Raw genomic sequence first — 20,836 nt, 5'->3', positions numbered from 1 at the left:
ACAAATAAACAGATAATGAGAGGGTTTGATATTTTTCAAAAGTAGATATTAAAAGATCACCACGCATATGTTTTTAGATATTTTCATAGCATCATAGGAAGGTTTGGGTTGGAAGGAACCCTAGAGATCATCTAGTTTCAATCCCCCCCTCCAAGGGCAGGGATGCCACCCACTAGATCAGATTGTTCCTGTTTTCAAAAAGAGCATACTTCTTGTGAGAGACAGGACCCAAATCCTGCTTGTATTTACATCACATAGACTCACTGGAGTCAATGGGTTTAAAAAGAACATAGACCCTCACCCTAGCACACCCACACACCAGTAAACTCTGACATGGAGATGTTAACTAAGAATCCACTGAGACAGTTCCTTTTACTGCTTTTCTTCCTTATAGATCAACTGTTTATATTAAACCTTAAAAGCAATAGCTAAAGTAAGCTGCTATTTGTGACCTGAGAAAATGTTTGTTCATGAATGCTGAATCATGTCTTTTAAGAGGTTTGGCTAAGTACAATAGTTGTGTACTTTTTCCAACAGACTTGCTCTCAGGTGAATATGCAATTTAAAGAAACAAAATATACATGCCATGTGTGAAGTGCATAAACTACCCAGTGTATAAACTGTATTTGTGATTCAGTATGTGTTTCCCTTCAGTGTGTACCTACATGGACTCCATTTCTGCCTTAGGTCCAAGAAATCCTACATTGGCATAATTACATCTTCATGCATGGCAAGTGCACACATGGGATTTTACCAACCAGAAAATACAGAATATTACTGCTAAAACCCATGTCACTTGACTAATAATACAACACATCAAACATGGACTAAATCTAATGACACTAGAAAAACTAGGGACTGTGTGCATGTTAGTTTTGTTACATATCTGATAACTCACAGCTCCAGCTATTACTCAGAAATGCCTCAAAAAAGTACCACTAATAGATATTATCACCTGAAATGCATGGTCCTCTCTAGTGAGGCTTACACTATCTAAAGCCAAGGTTTGGTAGGAAATTACCTAAAATCAAGAACTGGAGTTAACATGAAACTCCTAAGACTAGACTGATAATCCTTGACATCACTGGTAGTCAAAGTCCAGCTCTCAAGTTCAGCCACATATTAGAGAAAAGATATTAATTCCCATGGACAGCATTCTGCAATAAGAGATGTTTTCTGCTCTGATAAGTGAAGATACACCATCTAAACTTCCTACATTCTTCAGATTGCATCAGTGGTATTGGGGCAAGAAAAAAAATCTCATTACTCCACAGGAACTGATTATTTTGAAGAAAATATTGAAACTTGTCAAAATACACACTGTCACTTTTTGGTAATTTGAATAAAGTTTGAAAGTCAGAAGGGTGAGTCACTGACAGATCTTTCTTCTTTTGTCATACATCTGTTATCAGCTCCAAACAATATATCATGATTCAGACTGCAGAGGGAAACCAGTGGATATTATGAAGAGGAGCTTGCAGGTTTGGTCCATAATGGAGATTAAAGTTTAATATACATTTGTCTAATATAAAGAGTGAGCACACTGAATAAAAGACTGAATATGATGTTCTCTGAAAGTACCTGCTTGGATTAGGAATCCATTGGAACTTGACACTTTAGTTCACAGGTGAAGTTCTGATAATGGCTTGAAATGGAGAACTGGGGTAATGGATTTTAAGCACTCATGAATTAAAATGGTTCCAAGAAAAGAAAGCAGAAATGAAATTTTGGACAGGAGTAGCTCTTTAGATGAAAAAAAAAAAAACACTAACCAAAAAACTACACAAAAAATCCACTTGTCATTTCTCACAGCAACAAAATGAAAGGTGAAGGTGGGATCAGGGCAGTGTGAGTGTTGTGAATGGCTTAGGCAGAGTGTCTTAGGAGCAGCTGACTGGAAGTGCTGGGATTTTGTTGACTGCTGGGATTTTGTGATTGGGACTGTTGGGATTTTATTGACCTTGCTGGGATTTTTTTGTTTTCCCTCACCCATTATCTGTCATACAACACCACTGCCTCCTTTGGTGATACCTGCAGACAGCCTAGGTCAATATTAGGTCAATTACCATATTACATGGAAAAAGCCAAGCTGGCTGACTGTAATTTTTACTTTCTGTTTCCAGATTCTCAGTGCTTTCCAGACCTGTTGTGGCAGATTAATAAAAGACACTTGGGATACCAGTATCAATACAGTTAAGTGAAGTAACTTGACACAAAACACAGTAAACTAAGGTATAATGCTGTAGAGCACTGCAGTGGAATGGAGAAGGAATACCAAGAGGAGACAATTGGTGTTCAAGGGTGTAAGACTGAGACACTGAGAAGGACAGACCAACAACCCAAAATAAAACATGATGACATCTACACCAGACCTCCTAATAAAACCAACAAGCTGCCTCTGGTATGTGGTACTGGACATCATAAAACCACTCTATGCTGACTGTACTGCAGTTGCTTATGTGCAATTTAAAAGTAAATCATTATGAAAAAGCTGTAATTGTCAAAAACTTATCACAGGAACCAGTTAAACCATTTGTGTGAAACCAGGGGATAGGCTAAAGCATAAGTTGGGATTTCTGCCAATGCCTGTTATTTAAGTGATATTTTCTAATAAATTTCTGTATTTCTCAAGCTGCTATGCAGTCCACTCCTTGTAAGGAAACAAAAAAGAAGCACACACTTAAGCATGAGATTTCTTAACTAGATATGGCAGGGATACACAAGAAGCTGTTAACAGCCCTTGGTAAGATTCTGTAGATTATCTCTTCATATCGCCCTACTTTTAAGCTTGGATTGGCATTTACAAGAAGTAAGTTTTCCTACCCATACTGGAGATGTAACTGACCAAAGGGAAATGCAATGGAGGGAAACCAGGCTGGAAACAGCCTAAAAAACCAAGGAATGAAGATCAACACATGTACATAGACAAAGGGTTATAAAGGGGAACCTTGGAGCAGAGGTAGTCAGGGGCAGGAAATTACTCCTCTGCAGCTGACCTTAGTTTTTTATCCCATTTTTTTTGACCTATAGGGATCAGGGTGGTTTTTGCAGACCTGCAAAGTCTTATGCATTGCACATGAAACTCACCTGTGATGTATGATTTGCCCACACTCCCCAGCAGCAGGGGAACACACACTTCCAATCACCAAGGTGCTCTGGCTTCTGTCCCACTCCGTGACCTGCCCTGGGGCCAAACGTGGTGTCTGCAGATCACATGGGAAGCAGCCAGAGACTGTGCTGTGCTACCAGCAGGAATTACCCAGCCCCTGAGTCCTCACCTATCAAACTGCCCTGACAAATAACACACTCACCAAACACAACATTTGCCTCCCATCCCTGTGGCAGTCCACAGGTTTGCTCACAAACTGGAAAGGAAAACGCTGCCAAGGACTGTACCAGGCAAGGAGGGAGGGCTCTCTCTCCCACTTGCAGCTGAAATGTGAAACTCTGGACTTCAGCTATTGACCTGCAGAGTTCATGGTCACACTGCAGGTTTCTGCATGTGCTTTCCTTAGCAGGTGGAGTTCCCACACAAACAAAGGATCCTCAATTAAAAAAACCAAAAAAAGCCCAAAAAAAACCCAAACAAACCAAAATGAGGCGAGGTACTCTCTGTATGGAACATTTTGCAGACTTTTTTCATGAACTAGCACAGAAAGTTATTACACTTTGTATGCTTGTTCAGTTGGGAATGTAGATAAAAATATCATTAACTCTCTCAATACATAGGGAAAAAAAATGTGTTCACTGTTGCCCCTAACATTATATATGCATGTAAAAAAAGAAGCAACAGAACACTTGATGTAAATCAGAATAGATATTCAAGGCACAGGTAGGCAACTGGGTTCATTTCTCTGTGCTCTCTATGAACTGAGAAGCAACCTCTCCTCAGTATTTTGATTAGCATAAGTGACTGTTTTAGGTTTCTCTACAATTCATTAAAGAACTCCATCTCTGACCTTCTGTTACTATTCTTTCCTTTTTAAACTTCATTTTATCCAGAAATGCTCACAAATAAATGAAAACTGCAGACAAATGAGTTCAGGTGCACTTTTTATACCTATTATATGCAGTAGTTTTTTCTATTGACGTAACTGATGACATCTATCATTTCCTCATATCTGTCATTCACAATAATGAAAAACTTACTCTTGATGTTTCAGCATCTTGAAACATTCTTTGTTTTACAGAGGTCATCCTCAGAGCTGAAAATGGGTTTTAAAGCTTTATAGGTCAACAATCAGCTTTTCCTCTATTAGCTTATTTCTTAATCCTTCTGGGACTTTAATAATGGGTATTTTGATGTAGTAAATTAGTTTCTTAAGTAAAAACTTGATGACACGTAGGAATAGATTTTCCCAGAGAGGCTAAATGGATGCAAGTCCCTCGCAGGTACATCAGGCTGGGATGAGCACACAGTGCCACACACCTGCCCAGTGAGGCTCCAGTGAGGGCTGTGCCGCTACCGAGCCTGAACGAGTGCCTCACCACGCCAAGCAGATGAGGAAAAATGCAACAAAACTTTGCATCAATACGGGCTGTTGTAAATGAGAAGCTTGACTAGGCCAATATTCAAGCAGTAATCAATTTATTAATTAATATGGTAAAGTATGAGCAATACAGCGCTGGGTACAGTGGGGGAAGTTTTCCCTCCAACTGCACACCGATAGTTGAGGCTTACAGGTGTTTATAGGGGTACTCATCGGCTTTCTCAGCAGTTTCTATTCCCAATTTTTACTCATCAGCAGTTTCTATTCCCAATTTTTACATCACAATTCTATACACTATTGTGATTTAGTTTTTCTCAGAAGGTATCCCAGAAAAGGAGTATCCCCAGATGGTGGGGGTCCAGCTTCTGAAAGAAGAAAGAAGTCTCCCAGCTGGTGAGGTCCAGATTCCAGATGTGGGTCCACCTTTTGATTGCAAGGACTGTAAATCTCATAACAGTGATGTCCAGCTTGCCCTGGTTGAAACTATTAATCCTTGAGTTGATGTTCATCTTCCTTTTTCAAGCCGCTTTTCACTGTTTGGCAAGGCGTGAGATAAGCATGTTTTCTTTTTATATATTCTAAAACTATAGTTTCAAAGATCCTTACTACAAGCAATATTCTAAAATTATACTTCAAAAGGTTATTATTGCAAAAATCTTTCAGGCTTAGCTACAAGCAGAAAGTTCCTGTCAAAAAGCAACATCCTGAAAGCTTTAATTCAAATGCTCTTAAATCAACTTAAGACTTATAAAGGTTAATTGCGAACAAAGGATAGGTTCAAAGGCCTTCTTCCATGCTTTACTTTCCTCAGTTATTATTAGAATTCATCTTTATAACTGTCCCATGGTCGGTTTCCACACATATTACAATCACAAATACACACGTTGCCTGTGTGTACCTGACACGAAACACAGCTTTGTATTTCACACGGGCTGGCTTGTATCCCTCGAGCAGCACACAGAAAGGTGTCCTGGGGCTGGACAAACCTGTCCATGAGAAGGCATCATCAGCCCAGGACCCCAGGCACCGCAGCAGCTGAACCGCTGCACTGGGACCAGGACCCGCCATCTCCTTCCCGTCTGTGAAAAACGCCAATCACTTGTTTTTAAAATTTTAAAAGTTTAATGATAATAAAATGGTTATAAAAATAGCAATATAATTAGAGTAATAATAATTTGGACAATTTGGATTAGGACAATATGAGACAAGAGAAACAAAGAGTTATGGATGTCCGGGTACCTTTTTCTGGGCAGCATAAGCCCGAAAAAGGACACCCCTCAACAGAGGATTAACCCTTAAAAGGAATAACCTGTTGCATATTCATACATCTCATACATGATGCATAAATTCCATTCAAATACAGGATTCTGTCAGGTCATTGTCAGCTTCTTCCTCTGAATCCTAACTGGCGTTATCATGGCTGAGCGAAGCGGGAAGAAGTGAATTTCGCCTGATAAGAGGGCAATAAATTCTCTTTCTCTGAAAGATTTAGGTGTCCTGTGGCTGCTATATTGCTGCGAGTCCTTTCTTTAAAAAAATATCTTACCTAGCATAGTTTCTATTTTAACATTTTGTTATAACCTAAAACTATATTTAACACACTACTTAAGAAAATTAATACAGCACAACTTTCTAACACATATTATATTCATTTAAATATTTGCGAAAAGCCAATCATAAAATATGCATTTTTTACACCTTCCTTCCTTCCTTCCTTCCTTCCTTCCTTCCTTCCTTCCTTCCTTCCTTCCTTCCTTCCTTCCTTCCTTCCTTCCTTCCTTCCTTCCTTCCTTCCTTCCTTCCTTCCCTCCCTTCCCTCCCCTCCCCTCCCCTCCCCTCCCCTTCCCCTCTTTCTCTCTCTTCTGTGCTTATATAGGAGGCCTGGACAATAAAATTTCCAGTAATTTTCTAATAAAACTTTGTGATTGTTTGCGGACCCTCTGACTTATGTCGTTCCTTTCGCACCTACGGCCCCTGGGCCTTTCCTTCCCGCTCAGGGCGGAACCTTTCCGTGCGGCGCCGCTTCCCGGCCGGGCGCAGCGGCAGGCGGGCGCCGCTGCCGCCGTTGCCCGGTAACGCGGCGGTGCGGCGGCGAAGGCGGCCCGGCCGCGCAGGGCCCGCCATGCTGGACCCGGACCGCGGGCTGTCCCTGACCATCGCCAGGGTCGTGCAGCGCCTGCAGGGCTCCAGCCTGCACTCCCAGCTGGAGCGACAGGCCCGGGTGAGCCCTGACCTGCCGCTGTGCCCTCATGCACGCCTCCCTTCCGCGCTGCCCCTCCCCGGCGCTTTGTTCCCGGCCGCCGCCCCCGGCCCGGGTGTTCTCCTCACGGGCAGGGAGTCCGGGCCCCTGGCGCCCCTCGTCCCTTCCCTCTTTTCCTTCTTATCCCGCTCCTCTCCCTCCTCGGCGGGGCCGGAGAGCGGCGTGTTTGGTTTCTAGAGCCGTGTTTGTTGTGTTTTCTCTTGGGACCCAAGGATTTCGCAGTGAATATGAAGACTATCCATCTGAAATCTCGCTGCTTCAAATATAGGTCCTGAAACGAATTGCTTTTTTAATCTTTAATTTGGAGAGCTTTAAAGTCCACCCACCCTCCCCCGCTCCCCTAGTGTCCCTGAGAAAATGAGGATTTGGTGAAAGGAAGTGAAAATAAATGAAAAAAAAATACGGATGGAAGTAAATTTTAGTAGCTGGGATAACAGTTGCCCTTTTTTATATTTAATAACTTATCTGCACTTGGAGACAGATTTTCATATTGCAGCTGAATTTAATTTAGGATGTTTCAGATTAAAGTTGCGTCAATTTTCATGATAATAATAACCTAGTCATGGTGCAACAAATATTGTGCATTACTGAAATATTTTGGATTGGGTTTTTTAAAATCTTGTGCTTTTGGTTTTGGGCTTTTTTTTCAAACACTGCTTAAAATTATACAGGTTGGGGATTTTTTTTTTGGGAGGTTTTTTGGGGTTTTTGTTTGTTTGTGGGGTTTTTTGTGTTGGGTTGGTTGGGTTGGGTTTTTTTTTTGTTTTTTTTAGGATATCATGTCCATTATTTGTCCATTAGTTTTGTTGCATTTTTAAATGAAACATGATTTTCCTCTTTGAATGTCCCTGAAGCTTTCTGTAGCAAGTGACATCACTGTCACACTGCCTGTCTTTTGTTTGTTTTGTATTTAAATGTACTGTTTTGGTCTCTAAGTGCTTTTATTAATATGTGTCTGCCTTGCTTCTGTTGACAGGTCTTTCTAAATATTTGAATAAGCCAATGTACATGACTTGAAGGGGGCTGGAATTATGAAGCAGTGTAGAGGCTGGGTTCTGCTAAATGTTGGGAAATTAAGTATCCTAAAAAACCTGACATGAGGAGTGCAGAGTCACATCTTGTCCTCAAAACGGGCGGTGAACAGGGCTCTGTTCTAACCACTCTCTTCCTGTTTCTAACAAACCTGAAAGCACTCCCTTCCACAGGGTTCTTTATCCCTGTCTCTGGCAGGGCCAGGTTTCACGGTCACTTGATTCTTTGCAGGGGTTTTTTGAGACAGGAGGCAGCTTGGTGTCCTCAGGACTTGGCTGGGTGTTTAGAAGGTGCTAAACTGGCTGGGTGGCTTGGTTTGGTGGAGCCATTTTGTGCAGAGAACGTGAGCACTGCCCTCCCAAGGGGGGGTTTGGAGTCTGATAGGGCAGTGAGGTGCCCAAATCCCTGCTGGATATGAGAATGTATCTGCTATGATGGCTTTCAGAGCACTGTTGTACAGATTTCTTGGAGAAGAAAGAGAAGTGTTTGTATAGGTCATGATCATTCTAGTCATATCCAGTGCTAAAGGGAAAGAGAAAAATACAGCAACAAATATTCAAGCTGATTCTTAGAGTTGTGTGTGAAGGGTTTATAATAGCAGGTTAAAGCAGAGCCGTAGTTTAGTGTAGTGATCTGAAACTTTATATGTACATCAACAATGGGATTTCTCAATCAAATGAATTATCTCTAGGAGATTGTAGTTTCAATTAGTAGGGCCAAATGTACACTGTGTTTGCCAGGAATCTGGGTGTTCTTGATAGAGCAGCCTTTCTTATTGACCTTGCAGGCATTTATGCTCTTCCATGTACAGAAGAGTTGCTTTGTTTGTAAAGCTTGGGCAGTCACGTTCGTGCTGCACCGTGCAAGGGCCCCTCAGTCAGAGGCTGGTCTCCTGTTCTGCCCTGGGCAGCTGTACAGAATTCTGGAAGTTTCTGCATTGTGCTTCACTCTGTATTAAGCTGATGCTTGATATTCCTCCCATTACACGGGGTATTGCTGGAGCTGCACTGTCAAATAGGAGGAAATCTCAGCTGCTGCTGTGCATCACTCCTGAAATCCAGTTTGTTGGTAGGATGTGATGGAGTTTTTTGTCTGCTGGTTAACAATGCTTGGTCTGCACAAGTTGTGATTTTGAAGGGTGGTCCCTTTTTTAGGGGATTTTAAACTATTTTGGGAGATGCATACTGTGTTTTAGGAAGTCTTTGGAATCAGTGCATCAAAGTGAAACTTGTTTTGGATATTTATACTGCAGCTGTACTTCACAAATATTCTTCATCTCTTAGTGTAGAAAATGATGATGATGATATTTGTTCCTCAAAAATACTTACTGTCTGAAAACACTACAGTCAAAATGGATCTTAAGGTCCATTATAATAATCCCTGAAATTTTGAGAGAACATGTAGTCTCACAAACAGGATTTTAGTTATTAGAAAAGCTATATTTTGTACATTTGTCTCTTATTTTCTAGGAAGGAGAGCACAGAATGAACAGTTTCATTGATGAGTTAATAGAATTTTGGGGAAAACACAGTATCCTGACATTATTTGTGAGTGGTGAGAGAGTAGCCCTGTGGTTATGAACTGATCAAACCAGTGCTTTGCTTGGCTGTCACTGGGAGCCTGAGCTGGTGTCAAGGGCTGTGATACACAATCTCTTTGAAATAACTTTGGCATGGGCATCAAATGATTTGCTGTCAGAGCCTGACTTCTGGGGATACCAAGATAATCACATTTTTATCCCAAGGATTAGAGTAGAGGTAGTGTCATGTAAGTGATGAATGAATAAATATATAAATGTTGATTTTTGTAGGTTGATTTTTGATATATTGATATATTACTGCAGTTAAGGAGAGAGATTAATGTGGGTAACAGTTCTAATGTACCTATCACTTTAGAATTTCTTCTGAGCATACTTTGTAGTGTGTTTGAAAGGAAAGAGTAGCAGTGACAAAGAGCCAAAATATTGGGTAGTAACTTTTCAACAGGTAGAATTGCTGCTGGTGTTAGTGGGGAGCAGAGGAGAAACCTCATTTTCTGGTCACAACTTCACTGTGCAAGTTTGTCATCAAATTTGCTTGTTTTTATCTTAATTTTTCTCTTCCCTTTCTGAATTGTAAATGTTTTTAATGTAGAGATTAGAGATGTTCAGAAAAACTAAAACATGGACATCTCAAGGACAAAATGCAGTTTTAAAATAAATTATTTTGTGAAATCTTGCTAAAATTCTGCTCTAGGGAAAATCTGTGTCAGTGAACAGACAATAAAAATGAAACTGTTCAGAGACATGAAAAAGTGCTACCTTTTTAGCACATTTTCATTTGCAGCCAATTCAGAAACTTCATTTTTCATGATCTTTGAAAACCTTTGAGTTGGGCTTTATTAATCAGTTGAGATTAATCAGTCTTAATTTTTGTCCCATGCAAACCTCTAATAGAAATCAGTCTAACTCAGAGTTGCCCAGAACCTCTAGTGACCAGGGCAAATTATGAAGTTTAAAAAATACCCAAAAAAACCAACCAACAGACAAAAGCTTCGGTAGTTTATTCCTAAAGAACTTTTCTAAAACAAGAGATGACAATAAAATGAAAGGTTCTAAATGAAAGATAAAGGTTCTAAATTATGTTTTAAATGGAACAAGAAAGACTCACAGTGCAAGGAGTCCCCCCCGCCATTTTCTGCATGAATGTTCTCAGATGTTTCTTGTAGGTATGGCTGGACTGGGACAACCTGAGGGGACTGATAACAAAGCATGATAAGGGCTGTTACAGTAGGCTAAAAGGGGTAATGTAAGTGTAAAAATCAGGCCTGATACCCATCCCACCCCACTGTAGCAATTCAGTTTGGGAGTGAGAATACATTGGTGGAGGTGCCTGAAGGTACGAAGAAGGTGGAGAGGAGATGTCCTGGTCAGAAACACTGTCCAGAGGAGAGGAGTCTGCCACTGTTCTTGGACCAGACCTGTGGTAGAACCAGAAGGCTTTAAAGACAGTTTGAACAGAGAGAGGTAAGGGTCTTTAGAAGATTTCAGCTGGGGCAAAGGAGGAGGAGACTTTATTTGGGAGTGCTAGGAACATTGGAGCTGGAGTAGTGCCTAACTCTGCTTCTAAAGAAAGTGGAGGTAAATAAGCTTAGAATAATTTATTATAATTTATGGTTTGCAAAATGTCCCAGCATATTGTTTTCATGATATTTTTTGCCAGTTAAAAAAAAAAAGAAATTGATACCAATCTCAACTTATATAAAAGATCAAATTCAGAAGGAGAATGTTTCTATGCAATGCAGCATTTATTTAATAAAAGTTAGCAAACAAATGTAGGCTCATGAGTCATCATGGAAAAGTAATGGTTCATTTTCATGCATTGTATTTAGCAAAGGATTTACTATGCTTGCTGATAGAGCTTGTGCCTTTGGTTTAAGTGGCTCAGCAGTAATATTTGCATTATAGTGAATTTTAAATTGAATGCAGTTGAGTATGTGTTGATCAGATGATGGAGTTCAGAAGCAATGCAAGCTTGACTGGCTGAGTAGTCCTTTTTTAGTAATGTGATTTCTGGATTTTGCCTTGTGTATGTATTTTATTTTCAGCACTAATTTTATATTCAAAACGTAGAAAATTTATTAAACATTAAAATTAAAATATATTATTAAAATATATCTGTATTTCTTGTACCACAGCATAACATTTGAAGCTGTTTACTTCCATATGAAGCTGATTGGAGCTCTCTGTATCTGCTAGGTTATTTTTACTTGTATAAGAAAGTTCACAAAATTTTTCCCTTATTATAGTTCGTGTAGAAATGTAGAAGGGTTGGAAAATTGTCATTATAATCAGGGTTTCACACTCACTAAAATTTGTTTAGTTAGGCTCAGAATGAGTCTTCTTTCTGTTACAGAAATGTATAACCAAAACTAATCTTTCCCTTAAAGTTGCAGGGGTTGAAGTTTTTAGTGAGTGTTTATGTTGAAATTGTGGTGGTTGTGCTTGAAGTGGATTTTACCAAGTCAGCTTGGTCCTTATAAAGTCCAGTTATGGTAGAATGAAGTACATAAGGAATGGTGGATATTTATTAGCTTTCATTGAATTTACTTCTTCTAAAGATGGGTTATATTTGGGGATTCTGTTTTATTGTAATTTGGGAAATAATAGCAATAAAACCGAAAAACATTGTGCACTTGTGCAGAAACATACTGAACAGTAATAAATGCTTTGAGAGAGTACATGTTTATCTAAACAAAAAGGCTTTGAACAGAAATTATGGTAGATAGCCTGTAAAAATATTAGGATTGTGTAAAGTTATTTGCAGACTGTTTGCAACAGGATAAAAATATGTGTTCACCTGATGCAATTCCACATTTCAGTATAGTTGGATCACTTCTCTGCAGTGTTTATTCTTGCTGAGAAAAGAAATAGTTTAACACAGGAGTTATGCTGGAACACTTTGTTCTGTCAAGCCTCCTCTTAGTAGTATGTTGCTGGTCCTCTAGTTATTTTCCTGTACTTCTTTGAGTGCTGTGATTGATGGATCATCTCTTGCATGATCAGTGCTGCTCCAGTCATGATCACTGAATGCCACTTTCAAATTTAGATGCTAATTTGTAAATAGGTTGAGCTCTGTGTTCAGTTCCTCTGTGACTCAATTTCCTATTTCCACCAATTTTATTATTTTACTGTTGTGCTATCCTTTTGCTTCCTTTCAGCCACAGCAGTGTTGAGTGTCTGGATTTTCTTCCATCTTGGCATCCAGGTACAGAGAGTACATTTAGGGTATCACTTCTGATGGTGACTGCACAGATCCCAGCAGGATACCTTGCCAAAATCAAAGATGCACACACAAGATTGTTAGTGGTACCTTAGGCACTGGCAAATTTCGCAAAATTTTAGAAGTCCCCCAAGTCTGGGTGTGTACAGCTGAAGAATTGGGGGTGCCAAGAAATGCTGTAATGATAGCTTGTTTTATGAAGGAATGTGGAAGGGACAGATGTGTCTTGATTCACAGGAGGCTGACCAAGACTGGAGAGGACCATAGACATCCCACACCTGGACCTCAGTGCCATATCAATAAGATTATGCACAATACTAGTTTTACAGGGAAAAGTTGATAGGCATTAACATTTATTAGCAATGATTTGTTATTTCTTGCTGAAATGTTTGACTTTCAGGACTCTATATTGCCCTGACTCAGTCTCTGAATATTTGGCTTTTTCCCTATTCTAGCTGTCGCCCTTTGCTTTCATGGATTGTTCCCCTATATTGCTCACTCTCTATTACCCTGCATGTTATAGTCTCCTTATAATAACAGATAGTATTTTTCTCATAGAAGTAAGATATCCTTTCATCAAGATGTGTGTGTTGAAATTGGTAGTTCTACCTGGGTGTTTGCTGTTTATTGATCATGCAGGGAATTAATTCAGTTCATGAGTACAAATCTCATCAATGTGGGTTTTTCTCCCAGTAAATCTTAGGCAGGCATTTTTAGCTATGTAAAGTTGTAGTAATGCTTTTTTATATAAATAAAATTTTGTCAACATATTTTTTTATTCTACAGGGAATAAAATCACAGGGAAAAAATGCAAATGAGACTTAGTGTGTTGCATCAAGCAGTTTAAAACAAACCAAGCCTACCTAAAATATAAATACCTAAATGTGTTTTCCAACATGGTCCAACACAGAAATAAGTGAGATCAGCTAATACAAAGGAAAAGCAAGATTATGTGGACACCTGGACTAGTAATTTTGGAATATCAGCTCTGCTAAGTCCCCTTGATTCCTCAATTTAATTCCCATAAACACCCATATGAATTCTAAAGAGGTACCATACAGCAACACAGTTCTGAAGAGAGTTCCTTTAACTTACCAAAATGAGTATTTTCCCTTGTTGTGTTACACAGAGCTGGAATATGGTCTGTGTTAGAGCTGGCTGCAGCTGCCAGCTGAACTGTTTGCCACATTCTCAAGTATCTAATTTCTGATTTGAAAACTGATCAGCAATCCTAAGTTTCTGTGGCTCTCTTGTTCTGCTTATCACTTAGGAATGTGTTGATTGTAGTACACAAGTAAACAAGAGGGAAAGTGTAAATGGGAGGAGGCTTTTGCAACTGAACTCTGAATTGGTAAAAGTGGAGACAAAAGTGCCCCCAAATTTTGGGGGTGGTGGGGGGGAATTTTCACATTTTTTATGTGAAAATTTGTCTCAGTACAGCTTTTTTCAGTGAAGAGAAGAAAAAGGACACAGGAAGGATGTGAAACATCTAAAAATAGATATTGTGATAAGTTAAAGATGAGCCTGAGAATATTGGCTGCATCAGGGCTAGGAATAATGAAATAATATCTGGCTGAATACATGGGCATGAAGAGGTGAAGGTAACCAGTGCAGGTTGATGCACTGATGTAATCCTTAGGAAAAATTTTCCCCCAGCATGCTGTCCTGTTTCCTTTTTGACTGCCTTTCTGCTGCATACAGGAGTCTCTGGATTTGATGTTCTGCAGCTGGGGAACAGGTTCTCTTGGGAACAGCAGTTTACAAGAAAGACCTCTGTTGTTCTTTTGGCCTGACAGGGAAAATGGGAAGTACTCTGTGGACTGAACTCCTTAATGCCTTCTAATGTGATATGCTGTATCAATTTCCAGAATTTCCAGGAATCTCCAAAAAAACCCCTGTTGTTGTCAATAGGAGTATCAGATACTCCTTAATAAGCCAAGAGCTCACAGGTGTGTGAAAAGCAGAGAATTAAAACACCGTTCTGATTACACTTACGTAATTTCTTGTACTGTTTCCAGTGTCAAGATAATTAATCCATTTTATAGCAGATTGTACAGGAGCTTTCTTTTCTTTGTGTGATTTATCATCTGTAATAAGTTCTATTTGTGAGGGGATTTTTTTGCATATCTAAAAAGTATGCCAGACCTGACACTCCATGGACCTTGAGATTAGAATTAGCCATATTTAATTCAAAGACAAAGCTGAACATTTACAAAAGGGTGCACAAAAACTTCTGAGGAACAGTATGGCAAAATCTGCCCTGCTTGATGTGTGTTACTTTTTAAAAAATTTCTTCAGTAAACACACAAAACCACTGCCTTGCAGCAGAGAAAACCTTCAGCCTGACAAATGTCCAAAAAGGACATAGGACTTCCCATCAAAGTAGCTTCAAAAGGAATTCTTCATGAAATCCTCCTTGAGGTTTTTGTTTAAAAGGATATTTTGTGAGCTGCCCAAGAACACGCATAAAAATCTTTGTTTCCCAGATATTAGTAACCATCCTTTGCTAGCTTTTACTGTTGTGCTGGATGGAATATGTGTTTGTCATTTGACATGAGTTATGCAACTCACCACACCTTCTGGTCTGTGCTTCTGATGACCTCTCTTTCTCAGAAGCATGCTGAGAAATAGTCTCTTTGCTATTGCACTTAATAAACTAAATATAAATGCCTCCCTTACCTGTAATGGCAAGGGGACTTGAAATGCTGATGCTGTTATTCTCTCCATTATTGTCCATTCCTCTTTTCATGTGGGGAAAATGGAAAGGTTTTCTTAAAATTCTGCATTGTGAATTCACCTAGACCAGCTTTTCCAGTGCAGAAACACCCTTTTCCATGTATAAACTGTAAGGCAAAGTACAAGATTTTGGAGTTTTAGTTGTGTGCTGTGGACTTAAAGCATGCCATGCTGTCAGCAGTGCTGTTAGGGCTGGAAGACTGCCCAAGTTGGTGAAAGATTATTTTTAATTAAATAAAAATTAAAATTCTATTGCAGCAGGAAAGCTTGCTGCAATAGAATTAGCAGTTGATATGCCTAGAGCACATTGCTGAGTAGCTTTTGGTAAGAGATGTCTCACATTTCTGTGTAGATGATATGGCCATATGCTTCTAACATATGCCTGGAGCTGTCATGGCTGTGGACACACAGATCTTCTGGTGTTATTTTCAAGTTAGCATGCAGCATTGCTTTTTTTTCTCTAAACCTTTAGCTTTATTATCTGATCTTAATCAGCTATTGCCATGTACCATGCATAGGAAAATATGTCGTAGAAGGCACTTCACAGAAACTTCTGAGTTTCTGCTTGTTGTCCTTTGGGACCTTTGTGATGTGTTGGTTTTCTCCTCTTGGTCTAGCTGCAGAAGAAGGAGATGCTGTAGCAGCTGGTCCTGCTGTTGCTGAAAGATGTGCAGCACCTTTCAGTCTTTGTGGTTGTGTCATGGTATGGTTGTAAAGCTGGTTAGTGTTGGTTAGTGCTGGTTTAATGCTGGTTAGTGCTGGTTGGTGCTGGTTGGTGTGTTGAGTGCCTCTTTCATTGCAAGAGGCCGTATATACCCAGCAGTCATATCTGCAGTGGGGAGTGTTCGGTGCACACTCAGTTTTTTGGTTTGAAAATGGCATTTCTTACCTGAAAGAGGTGAACTGTGGGAGGTTAAGTGAAAAATTATGGAATGTTTTCAGTTTTATTTCTTTCAGGTGAAATACAGGGATTGGCTTCTAGTTTTTTCCATGTGTGCCTTATGACCAATTCCTTAATGTGTATAGTCTAGCATTTGGGCTAAGTATGGGGGGTATTTGCTCAGATTATTAAACATGTATGTTTATATGTGTTCATTGCATATTCTACTCCTTTTTTCTCTCTTCTTCCCCACATAACACCTTTTAGCATTGATGAAAAAGGTGAAGACATTGAGTGAGAGAAAAGTTAACGGATATTTTTGACTACTATTGCTCAAGGAAGGAGTTTGCTTTGGGTGTGACCCTAAGCATGTTTGTTACTTACTTTATAACTTGAATAATGTAATTTTTCTTTAGTTCTTGATGCTTATTTATTTTTCATATTAGGTTAGCCTACACAAACCAGAAATTAAGCTGGAATCTCTAAAAGAGGATATTAAGGATTTTCTGAAGACATCAGGTTTGTAATACTTCATTGATATATTTGTGAATAGGATAGATGTATGTAGGAACATATGTGATATAAGTGATGAAAACAGTGCTTTGTGGAGCTTGGTGTCTTGTCACTGACAGTAGCCAGAAGCAGACATTAAATGATTCCAGATTATTAAATCAGATAAAGAAAATCTAAAAGGGAAAGTGCTGTTGGATTCCATCTGCATTTTGAAAAACGTACTATGCAAAGTGCTTTTATCATTTTATAAGATACTGGTGATTTTTTTTAAAGTTCTGAGTGAGTTGAGAGTTCAGTCACTTCTGAAAATGGAAATTAACTTCCATGGAGATACTCTTGAAAATTTTACCTTTAGTTAAATTTCCAAGTTGCATTGAAAGTTGTAGGCTGTGTTACTATAATGTGAGGATTTTATGATAAATGATCTCAGATTTATAATCATCAGGAACACTGTCTCTATTAATATTAATTGTTGGTTTTATAAAATGATGGCTTTAAGAAATAGAATGTAAGATTTTTAACCAAAACTATATTGTAATTATTTGAACAGCAGATGGAAGTAAAGGATATTAGGTCTCTATAGAGGTTTCAACTTGCAGTTTTCCTGTCTTAATTAGATTAAGGTTTCTTTGTCTCCTCTTGTCTCTCTGGTAGGTAGACATGAACTGAGACCAGACATAAAACTCCAGTGACTGCAAAGCAACCTCTGATTGAGGTTCCATTAGTATTAATTCCTAAAGTTGTCTTCTCGTTGTTTTTTTTTTAACAGGTTGGGAAAAGAAACTTCAGAATGCTGTTTATAGTGAACTCAATGTGTGAGTTTATTAAGTATTTTCACTTAATGAGTTCTGCTCACATGATTTACTTTTGATCCATTTGTTTATAGAGGTGTATGGTGTGTTACTGTAATCTGCAATATCTGTCATAGCAAGGGTACCTGCTTAGTTTCTGTTTTTAAAGTGCCATTATTTCTTTTTCATCCTAGTGAATATACTGCAACCAAGTGCATTTTAAAGAATAAATGAAATAAATATCATTACATTTTGTAGTTACTTTAGTATTTTCCTTTTGGCTTTACTTCCAAAGGTACCATGGGTCATAATATAATTATGTAAATGAGGTAGTTGCTGCAAATGAGTTGTAATTGAGGTATTGGTCACAGCATTGCACGTATTTTTTGTATTAATTATTTTTTAAAATCTTTAAGATACTGGATCTCTAGGTTTCTCAGGTCAGTGCTCATCATGCTTGGGATATGGTTATAAATGCAGTCAAATCAGCCAAGTTTCCTTTTTATTATTGTTCAGCAAACTTTGGGTTAGACTTCTGGGAAACATAATTTTTCTTTCCATTCTGGCACAATGGAAAGGTGAATTTCATAACAGATATAGCCATGAATGCAACTATAAAATAAGAAATGTGTATGCAAATCTGTTTGTGCTAATGTAAGTAAGCTTGTTAGAGTTACCAGTTTAGCCCAATGTATATTTAGTAGTATGAGGGACTTAATTCTGCTTCTGTCTGTTAGCAAGGATTCATCTTCATTGTATCTTTCCAGGGAAAAAATATTTACCTGTCTCTAGGGCTAATGCACGGAAATAAGCAGCAAAATAATGAAATTTGCCCTTGAAAATTGAAATTAACTGTGAACACCATGGTTTCATGAGCATTGTGGAAAAGCCAAGAAACAGCATTTCTGAAATCTGTTGATATTGATTCTATTTTACACATTGGAACAGAATAGTTCATAACAAATTTGCAGCCAGTACAGGAATGATCTTATCTGTTAAAAATGGGAAGAAATTTGGGGAGGATTTCCCAAAAACATATGATAGGAACTGACTGAATGCATTCAAACAAATGAAAATTCAGGCTTACTATTGGAGAAGCTATGTGAAAATTTTGTTTCCTGAAAGACATTTGAGACACTTAAAATTAAGCTGGATGTAATGTTTGACAAAAACTCATTGGAAATAACCTATGCTACTGAAAGATAAATTGGTGATTTGGTTTAGTTTTTAATTTTTATGAGTGGATATTCAGCTTTGCTTAAGTCAATACCTCACTTAAACTTCTAATTACTTTGGACATGTACATGTTCACTACTGATTTTTAAAGGGAGAACCTCAAAAAAAATATTGTCTCTTAAAAATTGTGATGACTTGGAGAGGGAAAGTTACATAAAAGATAAAGATGTCATAAAGATGACATTATGTGAAGAGAATTCACTTTTAAAATACCTGATTTGTTAATGTCATTATTTTACTTTATTTTGTAAGTATGTGAAATTATAAGGGAACATTATTTTTAATACAAGAAGAACTCATGTTGAAATATTACTAATTCTTGCATATTATTATCTTATTCGTATCCATAGAATGGATGAGGAAAAAATACTTAAAAATAATACTCAGTTTTGATCAACACACACTTGTGTTTTTGCTAGTGCTCTCTATATATAGAAGTTATATTTAGGTTTAGAAATATGGGATTAATTAAGCAAAATAAAACATCAGAATATTTAAAGTTAACCGTATGTTCTTCTTAAGGTTTCCTTCGCCCTGTCATCCTGCAGCACCACCTGAACATATTAAAGAACCTTTAGCCTATATGAGGAAAGCCCAGGTTGGTGGTTATAATTTTACCATTCATATCAGAGCTTTAATTAGACTATTTGATATTTACTCTGTAGAATGTTATTGTGTTTCTAGGTTTTATACCTTAGGAAAAGCATAGATTTGTAATTGCATCAAAGTTAATAGTAATATTGTATATGTGATATTTTACATAAATACAGAAAATGCTCAAGTAATTCTCCAGCCACGAAGGAAGTAGGATATAGTGGCAGATAGGTGAAAAATGTAGAACAGAGATGATGTGAATATGTCAAAGAAGAGAATTTGGTTCCATTGAGAAGGAAAAAAGGGGTAGCTATAGGTCATTTCCTTAGGGTTACAAAAACGTTTTTTTGAAGGGACACAAGCAGTTTCATGATGAAAGATAACAGGCTGCAGAGATAGTGAGATCTTCAGAAAGAAGGGATATATTTAGTACTTAAAAATGTGAAAGGAAGATGAAAAATATAGAGCTAAGGAGCTTAAGGCATATTGAAGGAGAATAAGAAAGACTGGACTGTAAAGATTAAACAAGGATTTTTGGTGTCAGGGAAAAATACTTTAGCTTGTTTATTTTTTTGCCAATACATACCATTTGAAATAAATAAAAAAAATCCACATCAAAATGTAAAAAAAAAAAAAAAAAACCAAAAAAACAACAAGTTTCAAGAATATGGTCTGACAAAAACATCTGAGGTAGGGATAAAGGTGTGTTTAACTCTGCTTCTGTGCCTAGAAATACATTGCAGTATTCTTTTACAAAATACTCAACATTGTGTTACCTTTACAATGTTGTTTATTCCCCTAAGTCTTATCTCTCTGTCTTGCATTTCAGTCTTTAGGATTTGGGGCTAAAGATTGCTTTAGTCAATTTTTCTTGTGTGGTGTGAAATGTAATGCCACAATTTGCAGCCTGAAAAAATCACTCTTACTAGTTTATTAATGCAAAAACCAGAGAGATATATCTATATGCATGTTTGTCTGAAGCAGTTTCATGGGTTATTACTTTACAAAAGTGTATGTAATACTTGCAGTGGTTTTAGCTGTATGTAGAAAGGCCTGTTATTCCAGTAGTTTAAAACTGAGCAGGAGAAGTCCTGTCTTTGCTGGTTTCAAAATTTGATTCCCTATTTCAAAGAGTATTAGTCATCCATGTCCTCCAGGTGGGTTAACCCTGGAAGGCAGCTCAGCCACTCACTCACTTTCCCCCAGAGAAGCAGGAGAGAATGAAAAGGGCAAAAGTGAGAAATGGTGTTACAAAGACAGATAAATTGGCAAAGCAAAAGCTACACGTGTCAACAAAGCAAAATAGGAATACATTCATTACTCTCCATCATCAGGCAACTTTTGTCCCAGCTTCTTTATTTGGAACATGATGTTGTATGGTCTGGAATATCCCATTGCACACTGGGATATCCCATTGATCATAGCTGTCCTAGCTCTGTCTCCTCCCAAATTCTTGTGCACTCCCAGCCTCCTTGCAATTGGGGAAGCATCAGAGAAGACCTTGAATTTCTCAGCAATAGCTAAAACATTTGTGTTTTATCAAC

General features: G+C 38.2%; 1 protein-coding gene across 1 annotated transcript in view; it reads left to right on the top strand.

Annotated features, from left to right (window-relative positions):
- Positions 1-6,584: 6,584 nt before the first annotated feature.
- Positions 6,585-20,836, top strand: part of TBC1D19 (TBC1 domain family member 19) — a 48,965-nt gene continuing 34,713 nt past the window's right edge. The window contains exons 1-4 of the mRNA XM_066548525.1: positions 6,585-6,711; positions 16,605-16,677; positions 17,441-17,486; positions 19,221-19,296. Of these exons, the coding sequence (XP_066404622.1) occupies positions 6,613-6,711; positions 16,605-16,677; positions 17,441-17,486; positions 19,221-19,296 (294 nt within the window). The 5' untranslated portion in view covers positions 6,585-6,612. The remainder of the gene's footprint in view (positions 6,712-16,604; positions 16,678-17,440; positions 17,487-19,220; positions 19,297-20,836) is intronic.

The sequence above is a fragment of the Molothrus aeneus genome, chromosome 4, assembly GCF_037042795.1.
Source record: "Molothrus aeneus isolate 106 chromosome 4, BPBGC_Maene_1.0, whole genome shotgun sequence".
Taxonomy (NCBI): Eukaryota; Metazoa; Chordata; class Aves; order Passeriformes; family Icteridae; genus Molothrus; species Molothrus aeneus.
This window is presented reverse-complemented; position numbering and strand designations above follow the sequence as displayed.